The sequence below is a fragment of the Sceloporus occidentalis genome, unplaced genomic scaffold (assembly GCF_023333645.1).
Source record: "Sceloporus occidentalis isolate IW3139 unplaced genomic scaffold, rSceOcc1.0.p SCAF_63, whole genome shotgun sequence".
NCBI classification, from domain to species: Eukaryota; Metazoa; Chordata; class Lepidosauria; order Squamata; family Phrynosomatidae; genus Sceloporus; species Sceloporus occidentalis.
Genome location: NW_028317043.1, coordinates 570,064 through 593,231, shown reverse-complemented (window position 1 = coordinate 593,231; position 23,168 = coordinate 570,064). Strand labels below are relative to the sequence as shown.

At 42.1% G+C, this 23,168-nt stretch overlaps 2 protein-coding genes across 2 annotated transcripts in view; one reads left to right on the top strand and one right to left on the bottom strand.

Annotated features, from left to right (window-relative positions):
• The first annotated feature begins 1,823 nt into the window (after positions 1-1,823).
• On the top strand, positions 1,824-21,679 carry LOC149287166 (presequence protease, mitochondrial-like). Its single transcript, XM_089493163.1, has 27 exons — positions 1,824-1,861; positions 5,092-5,194; positions 5,393-5,499; positions 5,994-6,145; positions 6,489-6,603; positions 6,703-6,799; positions 8,137-8,297; positions 9,075-9,201; positions 11,736-11,824; positions 12,268-12,396; positions 12,485-12,598; positions 13,409-13,505; positions 13,606-13,740; positions 14,572-14,710; positions 15,051-15,167; positions 15,329-15,458; positions 16,172-16,292; positions 16,463-16,539; positions 17,114-17,279; positions 17,422-17,522; positions 17,729-17,849; positions 18,101-18,160; positions 18,851-18,963; positions 19,049-19,174; positions 19,675-19,820; positions 20,238-20,340; positions 21,586-21,679. The coding sequence occupies exons 1-27, from the start codon at positions 1,824-1,826 to the stop codon at positions 21,677-21,679; spliced, it is 3,078 nt and encodes a 1,025-aa protein (XP_089349289.1).
• A 1,116-nt stretch (positions 21,680-22,795) lies between these two features.
• The window catches only part of LOC149287165 (ATP-dependent 6-phosphofructokinase, platelet type-like), a 35,768-nt gene continuing 35,395 nt past the window's right edge, over positions 22,796-23,168 (bottom strand). The window contains exon 22 of the mRNA XM_089493227.1: positions 22,796-22,949. Within this exon, the coding sequence (XP_089349353.1) occupies positions 22,796-22,949 (154 nt within the window). The remainder of the gene's footprint in view (positions 22,950-23,168) is intronic.

Sequence of the window (23,168 nt, the reverse complement as noted above, 5' to 3'; positions counted from 1 at the left end):
TTTTTTAACTCTTTCAATGCTGATGCTCCATTGAAGCACAGCATTGACTGATATTTTGTCCCCACAAGCTTGTGGGGACTAATATTAACCCCTGCAATGCTGCGATGGGGGTCATACACAATCGCAGCATTGAAGGGGTTAATTGAGGAAGAGGGGGGTAGGGGTTAACTTAGCAAGGGAGGGGGTGGGGGGGATGGTCTCCACACTCATGTGTTAACCATTTTTCATATTTAATAAAAACTATGAGAAGAAAGCCTTGTTTAAATTTTTTTTTATTTACCAAACTGCCCCCGGTTATGCACATCTGACCCCCAGCTTGCCACTCTGCCCTCATATATGCCTTATACCTCTTATATGCCAGATTCCACTGTGCCCACTGATATGCCACTATGCCCCCGATATTCCTTATACTCCTTATATGCCAGTGATATGCCACTGAGCCCCGATATACCTTTTACCCCCAGATGTTTCATGCCCCCCGATATGCCTTATACCCCCTATATGCCCTGAAATTTATAATACCCCCCATGCACCACTATAACTCACCCATACACCACTCTGTATGTCCCAAACTCATGTAAATCCTGATTATATATATTCATATAAACCGACCAGCCATAACATAAAATTATATATACCATATTTGCTTAATTATAAGATGACCCCACCCAAGTTTTGAATATTTATTTAGAATAAAGAAAAAGCCCGAATATAAGAATACCCTATAGGAAAAAAAGTTTTACTAGTAAATATTAAGTCAAATGTGAACTAGTTTTTCATATTTAATAAAAACTATGATTGAGAAAATGCATTACTTGTTTTTATTTTCTTTTGTCAAATTGCCCCCAAGATATGCACATATACACATACACTGCCCTTACACCCCAGCTCACAAATACCTATACTGCTCTTACAGTGTATATGTGTGTGTGTGTATATATATATATATATATATATATATATATATATATACACACACACACACTGCCCTTTCTCCCCATCCTTCTGTATCCTTCCGTCATTCTGTGTTGGGAGCGCGAGGTCTGTCACCTCGCTTTACCGCGCCCTCATCATTCACTACGCGCCGTCTACTGATGCAGAGCGCGGGTATGTGACGTCATATCCCCGCGTTCGGCATCACTTGATTAGTGATTAGGGAGCAAGAAGCCGAGGTCTGAAGTGACAGAGCTCTCGCTCCCTAATGTTGAGCCGACTAGAGGGAGATTGTGATCTCCCAACTAGTCCTGCAGGCTGCAGCGGATCGGGCGCCTGTGCCCGAGGTGAGTACCGCCCTCGCCTCACCCTTCCTCCGCCCCTACAATGCGGGACAGAATCCCAAAATCGGGACTGACCCTCTAAACCAGGGACACCCGGTTGATAAGCCAGCCTACAGCTCAAGAAGCCGGTAAACGCTAGACTGCAATCAATGGCCATTTATCCTGAGATGTTCCACTACTAGAGACCAAACCACGCAAAGAGAATGTCACGTGCATTTGTCTCCTGTGCAGCGCGCTCAACGAAACGCTGCCGTCGTTTTATCGTAGCACAGCATTTCAGGCCGTCTCCCCAACATTCACATAGGCTCCATCAAAATGGCGCCGATAAATGGATGGCCCGATGAAAACCATTTTGCGCTCTCTCGTTTCGAACTCTGAAAGTTCTCCGGTCTCTCCTCTGTCACATGGCTGTCTTGGCAGCGGTCAGCCAATCACAATCGCGCTAGCTTGGAGTTCCACCCATTGCCGTGCAGGATGGTGTGGGGTGTAGAGGTCACTGGTTAGCTGTGTGAAGTTGGGCATGCTGAGCAAGAGAGTGGATGAAACATGATCCGGCAGTTCAAAGCGGGGCTCCTACTGAGCCGGTAGGGACAACGGGATACACGGGTCACTATATCTGTATAATATGGCATATCACATGTATGTATGTATGTATCTATCTATGTATGTATCTATGGATGCATATATTCAGCTCTGTATGTATGTATCTCTTTATCAGTGGCGTCTCCAGCTTTCATATTTAGGGGGGGCACATGGGGGGCCAGGAACCAAAGTATGGGGGCCAATTATAAAACGGTACATATACACTATATATATATATATATATATATATATATATATATATATACACATATATACACACACACGTTAGGCAGTTATTTCTCATTCTTTAATATTAGCCCCTGCTGATGACAATATATAGAAATATTACACCCTGCTTCTGATATATATTAATATTAACCGCTGCTGCGGATATATATTGATATTAGCCCCTGCTGCGGATATATACTTATATTATACCCTGCTGCCGATATACATAAAAATTATACCCTGCTGCCGATATATATTAATATTTGACCCTGCTACCAGTATATATTAATATTAGCCCCTACTGCCAATATATATTATTAGTCCCTGCAGCCAATATATATATAAACTTAGCCCCTGCAGCCAATATATATTAATATTAGCCCCTGCTGCTGATATATATATAAATACTAGACCCTGCTGCCAATATGAATATAAATACTAGACCCTGCTGCCAATTAATATTAATATTAGCCCCTGCTGCCAATATATGTTAATATCTCCCTCTCCCTCCCAAACTTTCCTAACTACCCCCTCTCCCTCCCAAACTATCCTAACTACCCCCTCTCCCTCCCAAACTATCCTAACTACCCCCTCTCCCTCCCAATCTATCCTAACTACCCCCTCTCCCTCCCAATCTATCCTAACTACCCCCTCTCCCTCCCAATCTATCCTATCTACCCCCTCTCTCCCTCACAATGTATCCCTATCTACCTCTTCTCACTTCCTATCATCTACCTCTTTTCACTCTCTACCCCCCCCTTTGAAGTTCACTTACCTTGGGCTTGTAGAAGTCCAGCGGCGGGATCGCGAGGTCTCTGTCTTCCTGGTTCTGCCGCAGTGTGCGCGGCTTCATTGCTGAGCGCCGGATATGACATCATATACCGGCGCTCGGCTTGAAATGCCGGCACTGCGACCAAGGCAGAGGCCTCGCGGTCGCGGAAAAGAGTGAGAGGCGCCGAACGGTCGCTGAGAACTTATTCCTCAGCGACCGCTCGGCGCCTCTCTCTCTCTCCTCCGGATCTATTAAAAAAAAAAAAAAAAAAAGACGGCGTTTCAATTGGGGGGGCACACCGGGGGGCACAGCATGATTTAGGGGGGGCCATGGCCCCCTCTGGCCCCCCCCTGCCGACGCCACTGCTCTTTATGTATGTATTATGTATGCATGTATCTTCTGTATGTATGTATTTTCACATGTGTGTAACCCCATCCTTCTCTCACTGCTCTGTGTGACTGTGTTTTGCTAAAAATTATACACATCAGTATACATTGTATCCATGTGTAATTGTTTAGCGATGTTGCTTTACTCACCTGCAATCCCTTTAATTCTGGAACACGTGTGTGTATGGCATGTATACTGTATGTCAATCTATGAGTCTTATGCGGTAGACGGATTTCTACAACATTTATATTTTTCTATATATATTACATAAACCCCAAAGGTGACGATTTTAGATTTTTTCAGGTGGCTGAAAGACGCCTAAGAAAGGGATCAGCCATTCGTCTCTGCGACAGGAATCTTATGTATCAGTATGTCTCATCTCAGATTATTCTGAAGAAAACATTGCGGGCCCTTTGTGGCCCTCCACAGCCAGGTTGACTTTGCGACACGTCACGTGTGTTCCTTGTCACTTGTAGTTTTGTATTGGAATTGTCACATTGTGTGTGTGTGTGTGTGTGTATATATATATATATATATATATATATATATAAAATTAGGTATTAGCCTTCTCTGCTGCGTGATGGGTATAGCAAAGTACTACTCAAAAATATTTTTTTCTGCCTTCTAAGAAATATTCTCAAAAATTAGAAACAAATGTACAGGGAGAAGAAGAACGCAATAACATCCCAGCTAATAGGCAAGAGGTCCTAAATACTATTTGGGAATATTTGTTATATTAAATACTCAAAGCAAAGAACAAGTAGATGGCGTATCAGAGCCCCATGGCCCCTGCTTAAGTAACACTGTTTTGTTCCTCTAGACACATTCTGTTTAAGATTTGGGGATTGGATAACATGCGCTGCAGCTACCGGCTCAGCATGATAAAGCGCTTTTATTTCCAGTGACTCATGGCTGGTAAAAGTTTTCAAACTAACAGGGCAAACCTGAGCTTATTCTTATCCCCCAAATTCTCACTTAAGACGGTTTTTGCACAACATAGATATAGAAACATAGATGTACACTATTGTTCAAAAGTTTGGGGTCCATTAAAATAACATGAAATGAATCATAAGTCCAGCGCATATGGGGTTAATGTTGTAAATGACTATTGTAGCTGGAAACGGCTGATTTTTAATGGAATCTCTTCATAGGCGCACAGAGGCCCTTTATCACGCCCATCACTCCTGTGTTCCAATGGCCCTTTATCACGCCCATCACTCCTGTGTTCCAATGGCCCTTTATCACGCCCATCACTCCTGTGTTCCAATGGCACATTGTGTTCGATGATCCAAGTTTAAAAGGCTAACTGATTGTTAGAAAACCCTTTTACAATTACGTTACAGCTAGAAGTGTCACCATCAGTGGGAGGAGGGTGACACCTGAAACTGCTGTCCTCTGATGAGCTGTTTTTTATTGTCCCCAAACACGTGGAACAGTGACTTACTGTATGTGTGTCATTACGTGTGTACCTAACTGTGTGTGTGACTGTGTGTCATTATATGTGTGTGTGACTGTATGTCTGTGACTGTCATTATATGCGTGTGTAACTGTATGTGTGTGTGACTGTGTATGTGACTGTGTGTGTCATTATATGCGTGTGTCACTGTGTGTGTGTCATTATATGTGTGTGTGACTGTGTGTGCAGCTGTGTGTGTGTGCGTGTGTGACCATGTGTGTATGTGTTCTGGTACAGGAGGAGGTCCATGGAGGTGACACCAAAAGAGAATCCTAAAAGGAAGGCTCAGTGTTGGCCACCCTGTAAGATGCAAACCTGGCGCTGTAATACTCTAATAGAACTTGAATCTGCTAAACTTTATTAACAGAGACGTTCTTTTTTTAATCTAGTGTTCTTTATCGGAATCCAAGGAGATGGCAGGGAAGTTTGGCAAATGAAAGAGCGTTACAGTATAAACCAGGAGACACCATACATGGATTTACAGTAAACGAGGTAGGCATCGTGTAAATGAATTCGAGTACCCCAAGGAATAGTAAACCACATTTATTCTGGATTGGTATATATATATATATGTGTATATGTGTATATATATGTATGTATGTGTGTATATATATGTATGTATGTGTATATATATGTATGTATGTATGTATGTTCACTTTCACTTTCCTTCTCGGTACTTTTCCCGTGTAGGTTTCACCTGTCCCGGAGTTTGCTTTAACTGCTGTGAAGCTCAGCCATGAGGGCACAGGCGCAAAGTACCTGCACGTCGCCAGGGAGGATTCCAATAACCTGTTCAGGTGCGCCAAGAGACAGCTCGCCTATGCAGGCTGGTGGTCTAGTTTTCAAAAATATATAGTTTTCTTAGGTTAAAATATGGGGCTGCCAAACTGCCTCACATGAGAGCCAGTAAATACATGGGTAAAATTTCCACAGTTGAAAAGAAAAAAAGGAAATCCATGCGTTCTAATTCTGACTCCATAACATCCCAAAAACATGGCTAAATTATTGTACCCAATTTTGACAGTTATTAAAAAGTGTGTGTGTATATATATATGTGTATATATATATATGTATATATATATATATATATGTATGTATATATATATATATATATGTATGTATATATATATATATGTATGTATATATATATATATATATGTATGTATATATATATATATATATGTATGTATATATATATATATGTATGTATATATATATATATATATGTATGTATATATATATATATATATATATATATATATTATGGAATATGTTGTCTGCATCTTTGCAGTGTCCAATTTCGGACGACCCCCATGGACAACACGGGCGTCCCTCATATACTGGAACACACGGTGCTGTGCGGCTCCCGGAAGTACCCGTGTCGGGACCCGTTCTTCAAGATGCTTAACAGATCATTGGCCACGTTCATGAACGCATACACAGGTACGTGTCCTACTCTTCCAAAGTTTACATTCAGACCGTAATCAACAAACAAAGTACCGTATGTGTTCTCCTTGGTCCTTTGCCTGCAGGGGAAGAAGCCTTACTTAAGATACATTGTTAATAAATAATATACACTTCTGTCCTTCAATTCCATGGCTGGCTGTGTTTTTTTTCCCTTTTATCTCCTTTATTATGACCTCCTTGATCTCTGACTACCAGGTTTCTCCTAATGCTTGAGCTCCCTGCCGTTTACAGAAACTCACGGATTTCATATTAAACTCCAAGTTGTTCAGTATTCATTTAATCCCTTGGGAAATGTTATTTTGAATTTCCTATTTTTCAGCGAGTGACTTCACACTGTATCCCTTCTCAACGCAAAATCCCAAGGACTTCCAGAATCTCATGTCGGTTTATCTGGATGCCGTGTTCTTCCCCGTTTTAAGGGAACTGGATTTTTGGTAAGTAATTTTAAATGTACTGCAGGTTAGCAACTAGTTAACTTATTGAATAAGGTATAATTATAGCATCATCTTTCTAAATTATTCATTATTTTGTAGGCAAGAAGGATGGAGGCTGGAACACGAGGATCCCTCTGATCTGAATTCTCCATTAATCTTCAAAGGCATTGTCTTTAATGAGATGAAGGGAGCATTTGTAAGTTGTCGCCCCCCCCCCCCCATATGGTTTAATAATGGTGATTAATATCTTAACCGCATTTATTTACCGTATTTTTCGCTCCATAAGACGCAGTTTTTTTCCTCCCAAAGTAGGATGAAAAATCAGCCGCGTCTTATGGAGCGAAGATGCAGGCAGGGAGGGGGGGGGGGGCAACGATATACCGTATTGGCTCGAATATAGGCCGCACTTTTTCCCCCCACTTTAAGACTATATTCGGGGTCTAGCGCCGGGCAGGCAGCGGGGTTAGGATACAGATCCCCCGCAGCGGTGCAGGGGACCTGCATCCTACTCCCCGATACGCTCAGACAGCCTCCCCTGCCAGCACTTGGCACGGGAGGTTGTCTAAGCGCATCGTGCGGATGCGTTTTACCTCTGCACCCCCCGCGGACTTACCGGAGCAGACTCCCGGGTGTCTTGCGGGGTCGGCGGGGGACGTCTACGCAATACAACTTCCGGTGCCGGATGTGCCGCACCGGAAGTTGGATTGCGTAGATGTCCCCCGCCGGCCCCGCAAGACACCCGGGAGTCTGCTCCGGTAAGTTGGGGGGGGGCAGAGGGGGACAGTGGCAGCGTATCTCGGGGAGGGAGGACAGTGGCAGCGTATCTCGGGGAGGGAGGACAGTGGTAGCATATCTCGGGGGGCGGGGGGGGCAGAGTGGCAGTATGTTTTTTGGTGCTTTTTTAAAGAAAAAAACTTTTTCTTTAAAAAAGCACCAAACTTTTAGGGTGCGGCCTATATACGGGGGCGGCCTATATCCGAGCCAATACGGTACTCACCAAAAGTGTCCCGGACAGTCTCTGTCTCGCTTCGCCGTCCAGGGGAGGTCTTCATCTGGAGACCGCCGCCTCTGTCGCCGCCTCTCCTCTTCTCTGGTCCGTTGCGACGGCTAAGGGCGGACTGGATGGAGAGGACGGGGGGATTTGACGCAAGCGCCGTGTCACGTATGGCGCCGGCGCATGCGCAGTACGGCGCTTGTAGTCCAACTACACTTCCCATCATGTCTGACCAGCTTTTTTCTGTGCAGGCATGACGGGAGGATGATGTCCTTTTTTTATAGCCCATTTTTTAGCTCAAAATATTTTTTCCTTTTTTTTTCTCCTCTAAAATCTAGGTGCGTCTTATCAGCAGGTGCGTCTTATAGAGCGAAAAATACGGTATTCTGTTTCGTAAAATGCGATGTTAGGATCATGCAGAAATAGCATTCTGTATTGTAATATGCGCAAAATATTATTGTGCGGTTGGGAATGTAGTTGTTGGCTGCCAAATCTGACTCTTGGCTACTGATTCATTTTGTTTTATTTTTCTTTTGTAGACTGATAATGAGAGAGTATTCGCTCAGCAACTGCAGAATAAGCTCCTTCCTGACCATACGTACGCTGTCGTGTCAGGTGGAGAACCAATAAACATTCCAGATCTCACGTGGGAGCAACTCAAGCATTTCCATGCCACCCATTATCACCCAAGCAATGCAAGGTATGGCACCAGATCACTGCCAGGCTCATCTGCGAGATGGAACATCTAACTCATAGTCATAAAGGCTATAAGAAACATTTTAGTTTGAAATGGTGGAAAATATAAATAGTGTTTTTCTTATTAGATTGCTATTTCCTGTCAAAGTAATATTTTCTCTAATTTACGTGTTGATACACAGGTTGGGCACGGGGAATGACCATGGGCCAAGACCTGATGGCATTATTTTTTGCAAATTTGTTTGACAGTAGTAGTTAAAGGTCCAGCGTGGATTTGTATTCTATATCCGGCCTTCACAGGGTATAATAACCATAGATCTTCATTATGCTGGGACACAGTTTATACGTTTATACATATATAATGTTCAAAGGTTTGGGGTCACAGCTTTTTTTAATGGAAAACAAGGGAATTTCTAGCTGTAACGTAATTGTAAAAGGGTTTTCTAACAATCAGTTAGCCTTTTAAACTTGGATCATCGAACACAATGTGCCATTGGAACACAGGAGTGATGGGAGTGATAAAGGGCCATTGGAACACAGGAGTGATATAGGGCCTCTGTACGCCTATGAAGATATTTCATTAAAAATCAGCCGTTTCTAGCTACAGTAGTAATTTACAATATAAACACCGTCTGCGCTGGTTTTCTGATCCATTTCATGTTGTTTTAATGGACAAAACTTGCTTTTCTTCCAAAAACATATTTCTAAGTGATCCCAAACATTTTAACAATAGCATCTTTTATTCAATAAAAATCTCCCCCCTTGTCCCCCCCCCACGTAGATTCTTAACATACGGGAACTTTCCGTTGGAGCTGCATTTGAAACAAATACACAATGACGCTCTGAGCAAGTTCGGAAGAATAAACGCTGACAGCGAGGTTCCAGCACAAGAGAAGTGGAAGTCTCCTGTAAGTACCAACTCGCTTCTTTATTAATAATGTTATTTTTATTTAGGGCAGGGTCATTATTACAGTCTAGTAACCTGAAAGACATTTCATATGTATTGTCCCTGGTAAGATTAAGAGGGTGGTTGCTTTGGCAGTGAACTTGAAATATAAAATGTATACGGTACTGGTTCGCCTTGAACCATTTTGGCACAGGGCAAGACTGAAATCATTGGATCCAGCACAAGAACAATGATCTGTAAGTGCCGACTCAGGATTTTTAGAGTGTTATTTTATAGGGCAGCGCTGTTGTTACATCTTATTAACCTTTGATTGGCATGTTTCTTAAAAATGTATAATCCCTAATTAAATTAAGAGTGTGACTGATTAGATGGGGTGTAAAAACTCATTAGCATACTGCTTCATCTTGTCCCGATTTGGCTCAGTTTGTCACATAGTATTCCCTATTTCTTGAGAAACCATCTATGACATCAGCGAAGGAAACTGGATAAAGGTTAAAGGTCCAGGTGAATGGTTATCCAAACGTATAATCCAGGGGTGTCCAAGTTTTTTCTGCAGGGGGCCGCTTCATCAGAATTGTATACGTGTGTGGGCCGCACTCATTTTTCACTGTGAGAAAATATGCCCTTTAATAAAATATGCAGATTAAAATAAAGTAAATGACACAAAACCTTTACTTTTCCTCTCACTGATTTCTGGGCCTAGAAAGTTTTGTGACTACAAATTCAGAATAATTAAAAATGAAATAGTTCTATTTATTCTAGGGATGCACCAAAATCAAAATTCTGGACCAAAACATTCACAGTTCACTTAGCCAAAACCGAAAATGACCCCCCACCTTTAAAAATAATAATAAAAACTCACATTTTGAATAAAAGTAGGTAAATCCTGGTACCTAGGCATGATGGGACTGTGCTTGCTGTGATTGCCGTTAGCAATCACACTCCTATCATGCCAAGTCAGCCAGTACATGCTGGTTCAGGGTGGCTGTAAGTGATGTGCAGACCCCATGCTGCTGGCAGCATCAATACACAAGTGGGGCAGCTAGCCAGGTTTCAGCATGTACTGGCTGACTTGGCATGATAGGAGTGTGATTGCTAACAGCAATCACAGTCCCATCATGCCTAGGTTCCAGCACTTACACATCCATGCTAACACACACTTTCATTCATTCATATACTCATTAATTCACAGATTCATTCCCTCAATCACGCATACTCATTCAGACACCCTCCCCACCCCCTTACCTGCACTGCAGCTCCTCGATGCCGCTCACAGACTTCAACAGGGGGCGCGGGCTCTCTCTGCGTAGAGGAAGCAGGACTGGAGCAGAGTCATGTGATGTCACGTGAACTCTGCTGGGTTCCGCTATCTCTATGCAGTACAAAAGACCCTCCCACAGGTAAGTAGCAGGGCTTTTGTTGTAGCAGGGCTCGAGGTGCGGCCTGTGTAAGATCGGTTGCCCTGGCTGCCGATCTTATGTGGGCCGCACCTCGAGGTCTCATGTTGGACGCCCCTGGTATAATCTGTGTCCCGCAGAATGGAGATTACTCATTATTATATCCTGCGAAGGCCGCATATGGAATAAAAATCCACCATGGACCTTTAGCCATTCGCCAGTGTTATTTGCAATGAACTTGGCTGGTTCTCAGGAATAACATTGTGTTCTATCCATAGTGAAGAAATCCATATATTTCTTGCACCTACATAAGACATGCAGCTTGTTTTTTTTTTTAGCGCTGTGTTGCTGAGCATGTATGGAACTCTGTCCCCCCCCCCCCCCCTCAAATGCTAAATGGGTAAAATGTAATATATTCTCAACTTGAGTAAATATTAAGTTAAGAATATTAAGTTTTATCCAATTAGCGGTCCATTTGTTCAGGAATTGATTACACAATGCTAGCTGTGCCACAGGCTGCCGCGACTCTGAGATTAACTCTTAAACTAAATGTCTCTGGTTGGTAAACAGGCTGTTGATAGTTTTAGTAAATGAAGTTGTGCTAAACGCGGTGTTGGTGACGGTTCCCCATTGAGGTCCCTGTAGTTGGTTCTCTGTTACATTTGTCCTTGTGTGATGAAAGAAACGGTGGCCCTTTGCACTCAGATAAGAATTGCCTGCATTTAAGTCCCATAAACCATATTCTGATTCCAACTTCCTTTTTTTTATTAAAATGGCATCTTCCAATGTATATTGGTGAAGGCAGCTTTTACATCTATACAGACTATATATTCTCCACTACCCAATAAGTCGCGTACGGTGGTGACGACAGGGTCCGCCGCAGGCAGGTACGGAGCATTGGTTGCGCTCGGGAGGTTGCACTCAGCGTGTCTGTGTCATTACGGAGAGGATTGTTGGTGTGCTCGGCCCACCTGGTTTGTATCTTAATGCCGTAGAGCTAAGGGAGGCTGGATTTAAGATTTTAAATGATCTTTTCAAGCATACGTAGGGAAAAAAGGGACACTTTCAATCTAAAACTATTCTAAGGTTTCTTGATTGTGTTTGTATGCCCATAATAAACCAGCTTGGTCTTTTGCAGAGGGAGTACCACGTAACGTGTGGCGTTGACTCGTTTGCTGCAGATCCAGCGAAACAGACCATGGTCAGCCTCAGCTTTCTGCTGTCTGAGTGAGTAACGCTTTCTAAACACATTCCCGTATCAAGTGGACCTGTTGGCCACAAATGGGTGGGTTGCGAGGTCTTCTTCATCCAGAGACTGAAATGGGTCTACAGTTTGTTTTAGTTTTAACACAATTAAGCAATTGAACAGTCAGAGACCCAAGGGGCCGAGTGCTGTGCTCCCTAGGGGAGTTCTGACTTGCCAAGAAGTATCTTGTTACGTGACCCCCCCCCCCCCCCCCCAGCGCTCTCCTCCCAGAGTAGATCAGCCTTTAGCGACATGTCAGTCGGACCAGCGCCACGTGAAATATTCAGCCTTGGGGGACGACTGCGTTTAGTTTTAGTAATTTGACATTCCCCTGGGGCTTTTGTGAAGATGAATATTTAGTGTAAATGCGTCATGATTATCAGATCCGTTGCAGTGAAAAATGTCTGAATTCTGCGTCTTGTAGCATCACAGACGCATTTGAAGCTTTCACGTTAAGCTTTCTGTCCGCGCTGTTGGTCGATGGACCCAATTCTCCTTTCTATGAAGCCTTAATTGAAGCCAAACTTGGGACCGATTTCTCTCCTGATACGGGGTAAACAAAACCATATTTTTTTTTTTGTGGGCGTTAAATTTGATTGTCATTTGTCTAAAATAACTAGATTACTCTCTCCTGATGATAGATTTAGCAGCTCCACTCGGGACACGTATTTCAGCATTGGGTTACAGGGAATCTCTCAGGACGATGTTGAAACTGTGAAAAATATCATTTACAAGACCATCGATGAGGTTATTGAGTGAGTATCGGGTGACCCCATTTCGACTTTATGTACGGACACGTTTTGCTAAATTTATAACTAGTTCCTAGCCAGTGGGGGTGGCCGGTGGGGCGAATACTATCTATGAATGTGGGCAGTGATGCATTTACCTGTGGGGCCACCAGCCGCCACGTTCAGCATCCCAAATACAATATAAGGCGTGCCTTTCATGAATGGAGCGCCAGGATACCCACAGCCTCCGTAGAGTAAAAAAGCATGTTGGGGAGATCAAAGATCTCCCTTCCACCCGGCCCATTGAGCAGCACGTTACTGGGTTTTGTTCCATGGGGACTGCCGCACTCTTGGACCTGCTGCCCTAGACCAGGATACCTCACTGGGTGTCGGCCATTTTGGCTCGGGGTAACCCTACCATATGGGTAAAGGTGCTTAGCTGATGCGGGCTGCCTCCTTCTTGTTTACTTCCTACATTAGCAAACAAGTACATACCAGAAGGCTGAAGGGGTATTTCCAATAGGGCTTCAGGACCCCTAATCCCTGGTTTGGCCCATGTTCCGTCTTGTTTTTAAAAAAAACAAAACATTTTCTATGTTTTTAACTTGTTTATGGACCATGCAGTTTGATTACGGGTCATTTCAGTGTCCATTGTGTCGTGCCATTTGCTTGTTAGAACTTTACTGTAATTTCATGGGTTCTGTGTTTATCAAATGAATGACAATAAAAGTAGTTTGAAAATCCTGGATGATGTAAAATGGTGACATCAACAAGTCATCTTTGTTAAGTATGTATTTTCTTTAATGTGCATATCCTGTGATTCTGTATGTGATCCAGGAATGGATTCAGACCGGAAAGAATAGAAGCTCTTCTTCATAAACTTGAAATCCAGATGAAGCACCAGACCACCAGCTTTGGACTTGGCCTCGCTTTAGTAAGTGATATAACTGTTACATAATACATAAAATGTGTCTAAATTTAAGGTACGGAACGCATGCTAGTTTTTATTGAAATTGTTCCCTCTTTAAAACCAGAACCTCGCTTCTGCCTGGAACCATGATAGCGATCCTGTGGATCAATTGAAAATGGAAGACAAGATAAGTCAATTTAGACAACGCCTTAAAGAGAACCCCAAGTTCCTTCAAGAAAAAGTCCAACAATATTTTCAGGTAACATTAACCATTTAGACATGTCTGTACATATGTGCTATTATTATAACTATTTACCACAAATAGTGTATATTCTTCACCTTTTCTTCATAATGCCCCCTCTTCTAATTGCTTCCTTCCAAGTACCGTTAATATAGAACAATAGTGCGTCTGCCACCAAAGGACGCGTCTGCCACCAAAGGACGCGTCTGCCACCAAAGGACGCGTCTGCCACCAAAGGACGCGTCTGCCACCAAAGGACGCGTCTGCCACCAAAGGACGCGTCTGCCACCAAAGGACGCGTCTGCCACCAAAGGACGCGTCTGCCACCAAAGGACGCGTCTGCCACCAAAGGACGCGTCCACTACGTCATGAATCCATTTTCTATTCTGTATGTGTGACTTCCTTCCATGACTGCGCGCAAAATAAGCACCTGATTCCTACATTCCACTAAATATATCCTTTTGTTACCCGGGCTGTTTCTTCTGTCTCTGTACCTATGCCAGAACATTGTAGGATCCCTTCATACTGTGGAATCTCTGCGTTGAACGTATATACACACAAGGTTTCTATTGAAGCAGGTCAGAAATTACCCCCCCTTTTTTAGGACAAGCAAATGGGCAAATATATAAGTGCCCTGTAATAGTTAGATTGTCATAGACAAATAAGTAGAGTTCTTATGGGAATTTCATTAGAAAACATCAATTGTCCGTTGAACCCTTATGACTTCTGGGGTTATCCCAGATGGATATCTCAGGCCTAGAAATAGAACGTAAGAGGACCGGTCCGGAGTCCGGATACTACTCTCTTGATGAGCGTGTGAAGCCCACAGGCTTTTCTCTGTATTTGCAGAACAATCCACACCGGATGAGTTTAAGCATGAGTCCCGACGAGGAATACTACAAGAAGCGAGCGGAGCAGGAAGCCGAGAAACTGAGCCAAAAGGTCAAAGCTTTGTCTGAAGAAGAAAGAAAACAAATATATGAGAAAGGTTACATAGTTAAACTACCATTATGCTTAGTCGTACCAATTCGGATTGCGTTATGGTGGATATGTGCGTAGAACACCCGCCCAAATTTGCCTTTTGTCTTCGCTCCCCCCTGAAACGCTCACATAGGTTTCTGATATTTTTTACTTCTTCATACACTTTGTTAGTGGTGGTGACCCTCTATACTGCAGAATTCCCATTATTATCCGATTTCTGTATGTACACATCTATGTTTATGGTATAGAGAGCCGCGGACGTGACCCATGCATGAACCATGAAACACGGGCTGTCGTTCGCTTGATTTGAGCTGTAACAATATAACAATATGTCTTTCCCTTTTTAGGTTTGGAATTGTTAGAACTGCAGAGTAAACCTCACGACGCGTCCTGTTTGCCTGCGCTCAAAGTGTCTGATATCGAACCTCGTATCCCTTTTACCGATTTGGAAATAGCATACGCAGGTAATGAATTTATTTCCAATGACTTTGTACACCTAGAAAAACAAAATCTCATTCCGTGATGCATGATGTGGCATCAAGCTATAAAGGTGCAGCCTGTAATCCGGACGGTACAGTACATGTCCGTTGTGCGTTCCCTTTTTGTGATCCTGTGATGCCTGCAGGTGACGTCCCCGTCCAGTACTGCGCTCAGCCGACCAACGGAATGGTGTATTTCCGAGCGGTATCCAGCCTAAACACGCTACCCGAGGAGCTCCGGCCGTACGTCCCTCTCTTCTGTTCCGTCGCTACAAAGTAAGTTGTTTTTAGATCTGCCTTTATATGATGTAAGTTGAAGTAGTTGTTACATGGCAGTGCCCAGTGTACACATCTAACACAAATTATAATTATTATTAACCTCTATTGATCCTCTATACTTGACACACTTCAGCAGATACAATAAGAGTTGTGCCTGTGAGCTTACAATCTAGCCTTATGGCGCTTTCATACAAAGTTCCTTAACAAGTAGGGTGGGCTTACGAGGACCCCGCTCTTGAGCTGACATTATAAAAGAATTACACACGCAATAAGTCGAAGGGTTCATGAGAAGAAATCAAAGTAGTTTGAACTAGGCAGGCTGTCTAAAAGTAATCAGGGAGTATGCGAGAAGGGAGAGTGACTTCTCCCCAAATCATGTACCACCCAGAGTGAGATACAGATGTAGCTGATCCAAGTGATGATTGGATGGCTTTTCTGCTTGCATTTAGGTTTGTTAGGAGTAGATACCTGGCATAGACTTACAGAGAAGGTAATGTGGGCAAACACAGCAAAGGAATTTAAGATTTTTTTCCCCAGTAATCTGTGTCCCCGTACATACATCCGATTTAAACCCGAGCTATTGGCTAGAAAAGAAAAAAAAAAAAAACCAATGGTCAGATACTCTTGTTCTGCTTCTGGAATAGGAATCGTTCCTGCATCATGTGTTTTTCCGCCGGTGCCGTGTGTTAACGACTCGCTGTTTCCCACAGGATGGGTAGCGGTGTTTATAATTATCGGGAACAAGCCCAGCAAATTGAGCAAACTACAGGGCAGATGTCAGTGTCTCCGCTCATCGTCACAGACGACTCCAATCTGGACTCTTACGAGCAGGTACAAGACCACATAACCCATCAAACCGTAACCAACAGAGCCACCTCGCTCGTAAATATTATTATATCACCACACGGAGCTATTTTCTCAAGTTTTGCATGTTATTAAATTATTAAAAGATGTTTACCCAGTTTATCTTACCCAGTTTTATGCACCTTTTTGTCCTCTAGGGGGTGCTCTTCTCATCATCATGCTTGGACAGGAACATGCCTGATATGATGCATCTCTGGAGTGAAATATTTAACAAGTATGTATTTTTTTGGCAAGCTTCAAAATAGTTAATACAAAATGTTTTGTGCCCATTGCTGTAAAAGAGTAATACATATATATCTATATCTGAATAATATACAGTATTCAGTATATAATATATAATCTATAATATACACACAAATACATACATGGTCTCTGAATCAACATTCTGCTGAGATTAGACGCTATATGATGTAAAAAGGTGACGGCACCTGCTGTGGGGAGAAATATAAAAAAAAAAAATAGGCAAACTTCGCAGGCATTAATCTCGTATTCTGAGTATCTGCTGGATTATTCTTCCCAATTAGTGACTGTATTTGGATTTATTGCCATAAATACTTTTCGCAGCTCTAGGGGGGCAACGAGTTTAGTTGACAGGTCCGGAGTGTAAATTAATGGTGCATGTTACGCAACCAACAGCCACTGACTTAAAATGGTCCTCAATTTATAAACCAAATATCTTTCACCCACGTTTATTCCAGGAATTTGATACATCAGTACAGTATTTTATTAGTTAATTGCTTAGGTATTTATGACGCGCTGCAACGTTCGTCAATTTTTTTTGCTTGTAGTCCCCATTTTGATGATGAGGAGCGCCTGCGGGTTTTAGTGCGCATGAGCGCCCAGGAATTGTCTAACGGGATCCCCGATGCGGGGCATCTGTATGCCGCTGTACGGGCCAGCAGAACCCTTTCTCCGTCTGGAGAACTTCAGGAACTCTTCAGTGGAATGGATCAGGTAATTGTAGCTTGATTTGTTCCAATACGATTTTTTTTTATTTTATTCGATAGGACTCTTTTTTTTGGTATTATTACTGCTTATATAATGTATTGATGACATATATATATATTTATGCTGCCTTGTCTTGGCTTTTTTATAGGTAAACTTGATGAAAAGGATTGCTGAAATGCCGGACCTGAGCTCTCTGCTGCGCAAGCTGTCACGCATCCGGAAGTACATTCTGCTTGGTGACAGCATTCGGTAAAGCCTGATTGCTACTTATATATTACATCTTTATCCTCACAGTAATTTGCAATTAAAAACTGAGCCGGTGGGTACATGTCGGTACAGACAATGTGTATTCTCCATGCATATGTTAATTCTTACTCTGATCACCCTTAGCCGGCACTCAACATAATATATGCCCATTTCTATAGAATTAACATGTAAGTGGTACTTTGTATCAGGTGTTCAGTGAATGCCACCTCGCAGATGATGCCTGCTGCGGCAAAAGAAGTCGAGCACTTTTTGGCCAGTATCCACAAGAACCGAAAAGAGCGCAAGCCGGTCCGACCCCATATATTGGAGGTACGTGAAACCACCAGACAACTTTAGCTTAGCTTCACCTTCAGGGAGCCTTTTAATGTGTGTGGTGATGTTATTGCTGTACTTGGTAGCCAACAGGGGAATACCATAGATTTATTCTCCTTTATTTCTGGTTGTGATCATCACTTGAATTCTTGCTGCCTTCTTATTGTTGCTGTGAAACATAGGGAATGTAAGGTGGATATATTACATTTGGGTAATGTGATCAAATCTTTCACTGTGTACATTTCTAGAAATACTCAAGTCCTCCTGGAAGTGAAAGTCTGCAAAAAATCACCCGAAAGCTGATTTATGTGAGCATATGAGTTTTTTTGTACTTTTTTTTTTCTTCGTATATTTATGCACACGTGTATATGTATTGCATAATTTTTTCGGTGTCATTCTTTGTTCATACAGGCTTGACTTCGTCGGCTGACTTTGATTAAACCGTTATATTGAATATCTAGCGCCTTTTCGTCATTTGGATCAGATTTTTGGAGTCTTCAGATTTTTACGGGAATCTGAAGACTAAGTGTTCTGATTTTAGCTTTTGCCAACTTAACTTTCTGTAGACCCTCAATGGGGTTTATTTACCAAAGCTGTGTTTTCAGATCCTCGGTGTTACTGTACAGTATGAAGGGCCAACCCGGTGAGCTTCTGCTGCAGGCCCTGTAAAATGTATAGTTAAATCAGTGAGTTTACCATAGTTTCATCACCTATTCAGTTATACAGTATGCAGGGTCAGCTCAGCCGTTTTAGCTGAAGGAACTTGACAATGTTGGCCCTTCATAACATATAGTGAAGCGAGGGAGATAAAAAGCACAACTTGCCTTTTGGTGAATAAACCCCAATGAGTATAGTCCGTATGATGAAAAGAAAAGAAAAAAACTACGGGCTTCTGATCAAAAGTTGAACTGATATGTTTGTTTGTTTTTTATTTATTTATTCTTCACACTTGTTGTTCCCTTTAGGAATATGCTTGTCTAACTGTGTTTGTTTTTAAGGATCCAACCTTCAAGCCTTGTCAGATGAAGACGCACTTTTCCCTCCCCTTCCCTGTAAACTATATTGGTGAATGTATTCGTACTGTCCCATACACAGCCCCGGAACATGCCAGGTAAACTACAACACGTCGTACGTAATAACTCGATGCTTTAAAACGAGCCGCCGGCCGTCACATTGTGTTTGCTGTTTTTTTGTAGCCTCCGAATACTCGCCAAGCTGATGAGCAGCAAGTTCCTTCACGGGGAGATCCGGGAGAAGGGCGGGGCTTATGGGGGAGGAGCCAAGGTCGGCTTCGATGGAATCTTCACGTTCTACTCTTATCGGTGAGAAAGATCTCCATAACAAAGCGAAAACAATGAGTGTGTGAATGAGACCAATTGGCCTTGTTTTGTTTTCTTAAAAAAACAAATTTGTTCATTTTTAGGAATAACAGTGTGCTGGTGTATTTCGTTAAAAATGTACATATATTGCACACTACCATTCAAAAGTTTGGGGTCACTTCGCTGTTTTCATGGGAAAACAAGGACATTTCTAGCTGTAACAACTGATGCAACTAATCTAATTGAAACATAGTGATAAAGTTTCTAAATCAAATGAAATATTTGATCAGAAAGAGGGGCTTGTCGGCTAATAACGTTCTTGCTTCGGTGTCAGACCGGCCCTGAATAATGCCTAGCTAAATCTCATATAAATGTTCCCTGAGTCCTCGCAGCTAAATGTTTATTGGGAAGGGCTCTTTATAATCACAATTTAATAATTAAAACCTCAAAGGTGTTTTTTTCTATTTTGGTAATTGTAACGTGGATAATCCAATATTTTATAGGGATCCAAATTCATTGTCAACGCTGTCCACATTCGAAAAGGCCATTGAATGGGCAAAATGTGGTAAATTTACCCAGGAGGACATCGATGAATCCAAACTGTCTGTATTTTCTCAAGTGGATTCTCCTATTGCTCCTAATTTAAAAGGTAGGCGAAAATTGCAAATTGCGTTTATAATATGTATAATGTATATAATATAGTCACATACTGTTTATTTTTTGTTTTTTTTTACATTGCTTTTGTCATATTTTTCAGTAATGTTTAAAGGCCTAATACATACTCAACCATCCCTTTTTCACTGGTCAGTCATGATTTCTAGTCATTACCCTGCATTTGCGGCCAGTGGGGGTCATGGGGGCTAATTCAGGAGATCCTCTGATCTCCCTTGACCAGCCCCGGAACCTGTAAAATCGATGGACGTCTTCATCTCCCTCGTGGCCACCTTGCAGCTGCACACACAGCCCACATGCTAAACTGAACCTGGCAAGCGCAGTGTATAGGTAGCGGATACATTTTTGGTGAATGAATCTCTGTCTCCTGTACATTTTATTTTTTTATTTTAAGGCATGAATCTGTTTTTAAATGGAGTCAGCGATGAGATGAAGCAGAGGCACAGAGAGCAGCTGTTTGCTGTCAGCCACCCAGACCTGGTCAGCGTTGCAGTAAAGTAAGTTTATATATTTATTTGTAAAGTAAAGGGCATTTTTGGGAAGCTGCAGTATGAACTGGTGTGGCAGACATCTTTAATTTTAATCTGCAAGTCCACCTTTATTTGGCCTTTAGGTCACCAGTTGTGATTTATTAAAGGGCAGTCATGTCACATTTTAGTTTGGTTTTTTTTCATATTCTTTTAAGTTTCTGATATTGAAATACTGAATTCTCGCCAGCCCCATCTGCCAAGTCAAGTGCTTCATCATTAAACGCTCTGCAGAACCCCAAACCCCTTGGGTGGCATCACACAAATTTTAAGGGACTACACAGCTATCAGATGCCCCTTTGCAACCAAGGACATATGAGATTCATCACAAAAAGTTAGTCCTGTAGGACCAAGGACGTATCCCCACATCATGGGCTTTCTGCTATATCCCTGCTGGTGAATGGAGATCAGGCTGTCACATGGCAGCTGGGGACATTTGTGGCCCCGAACTGTCAGACTGAATATAATGGCGCTCTCATTGAGTGTTGTTACACTTAGCAGGGATTTCCGGGCATTACCTTCCCGCGACGTCATCGTGATGCTGTGGAGACCCTGATTGGGTCTCCTGCCACAGTAATTCCTAAAAGACCCCAGAATGGGTCACTACACAACAATGAGGTCATTTGAATTGGCTTGCAATTAATTTAGTTGAACAAACAGCATCATTACAAAGGACGGATGAAAATATTATATATATTCCGTAATATATGTAATAGTAATGATATCTGTGACCATTATTAGACAACCACAAAACGAAACTGGAGTTTGAAAAGAGTGGTAGAAAATGGTTAATGAATTAAAATCCTGGGCAAATAGGGTGTTTCCAAATCAAGGCAAGTCAAATAATATATTTTGGTTACCCCCTTTGGCTCTAGCTATAGCCATGTAGTGGTTGAAGGGTTAAAGTGCATATGTGTGGAGCGTCCCCAAAACTAAACTGCAAGATTCCATTGAGTTAAAATGAGATGAAAATCAATACAAATGAAGATTAACATTTTAAGGACAAAGGGTTGTCCTTAAACCTATTAAAAACAACGCATTGTGAGCCCGTACATGTACGGGCTTTGTCATGAAGGGGTTAAACACTGTATTCTGGGTGGGAGAGAAAAAAAAAAAATCCCACCTTGAATAACAATCCACAATTTCATGAATAGAACATATTGCATATCCTGAGTCTGTTCATTTTCACATACGACTTGCTTTTGTTCCTTCCAGGTATCTAGCCGTCGGTCAGCGGCCTTATGGAACCGCCATCCTGGGCCCCGAAAACGCCGCCATAGCCAAAGATCCATCCTGGATAAGTCGTTAAAATCAGCCTCGAAGAAGATAAAACTATATTTATATTTAAAGAAAAAAAAAAAGTAAAACATTTTAGTCTCTAGAATATTTAAATTTATATATCTTATCTTACCCTTAGGCTGTTTTTTTATGTCTTAATATTTCTATAGTGCCAAATAAATGCCATAACTCTCTTGGAGCGATATTTTTTTTTCCAGTATTCCTTTACCTGATGATTTTTAATGAATAATATAAATGTTTATGGGGGGAGTAAAGGTACAATGTGACCACTGGACAAGTGATTTCAGATTAGACATATCTGATCATGAAATACATAGAATCTGAGTGCAGATAAGAACCATTCCACTCAAACCTTATCCAGTCCTTATATTTTAATTAAAAACATAACGTTTTCGTATAACTTTTGGACACTACGATTTTCTGGGGGGGTAAAGTTGCAAAAACCATCCAAATGGCTACAGTCCGGGTGCCTTGGTTGTGTTTTTGCCCGCGTGTCTCGCTTACTACCTCTCTGGGGTCTGTTCACTAAAGCCTGGAGTTTGCCGATGAAATGATTGTCAGCTCTTTGGTTTCTTTGAGTTAAATATGATAGCTGTATCGCTCTATCAAAAGCAATGAAATCACAACACAAAATTCTGACGTTGACAACAGTGTCTTTATTTTTGGTTTATGACACCAATGCATCCGTAACTTGCCACAGGGACAGAAAAAAACAAAACAGACTTTGCACATTTAAATGCGGATCTATTAGATCTCCAATATAAAGTGTAATAAACGCAGAACATAATTCCACACAACACACTGGGGACCCCCGGTAAAGGCCCACGACCATTACACACTTTGCCAAAAAAAATATAATTTTTTTGCAATAGAGGGAAAATAGATACCGGTTGCACAGAGCTGCCGATAAGCGGGACTCAATTGGTTCAAAGTGAATATTGTGTATATATAATATTTTTTATATATATATGTTTTTCTTTCTACATCTTTCCAAGGTCAAGGAAATTGTGTGGACATAAAGTGCTGGAACCATAAAAATTTAAATAACAAGAGACAACGTGGTAACCGATATATTCTAACATGAACTAGCACAGAAGGTAGATATAGGACAGGGTTAACGGGCGTCTCAGATGCCTCCTGCTTCGGCATCTCTTGGCCGGGGCACATGGACGTGCTCCAGCTGGCCGGCGTCGGAAATATCGTAGCTGGTTTTATATTTGGCCAGGATTTTCATCAGAGGTCGGAGCTTCAGCCACCATTGTTCCTGCGGGATCCTGTGCCTGGGTCAGAAAGAACAAGATCTGTTACCAGGGTTTAGAGATAAATAGGCAGATGGTAAGAACGGTTATTTTTTTTTGTCGTGTATGACCCGGTTGCTGCATCGTATTTACAAATTCCTCCCAACCTTTCTCTCCAGACCGTGATCATAATGGCTTTACACAGCTGTAAACCCCCCCGCTAGAGCAGGGATGAGAACTCCAAGCCTCGACGGCCAAAGC

Bases quoted from the DNA above. Each gene is read 5' to 3' on its own strand.
- LOC149287166 (XM_089493163.1), top strand. From the start codon at position 1,824: ATGATCCGGCAGTTCAAAGCGGGGCTCCTACTGAGCCG. The intron at 9,202-11,735 runs GTAAGTACCAAC...GGTCTTTTGCAG, and splicing joins AAGAGAAGTGGAAGTCTCCT to AGGGAGTACCACGTAACGTG. The intron at 13,506-13,605 runs GTAAGTGATATA...CTTTAAAACCAG, and splicing joins TTGGACTTGGCCTCGCTTTA to AACCTCGCTTCTGCCTGGAA.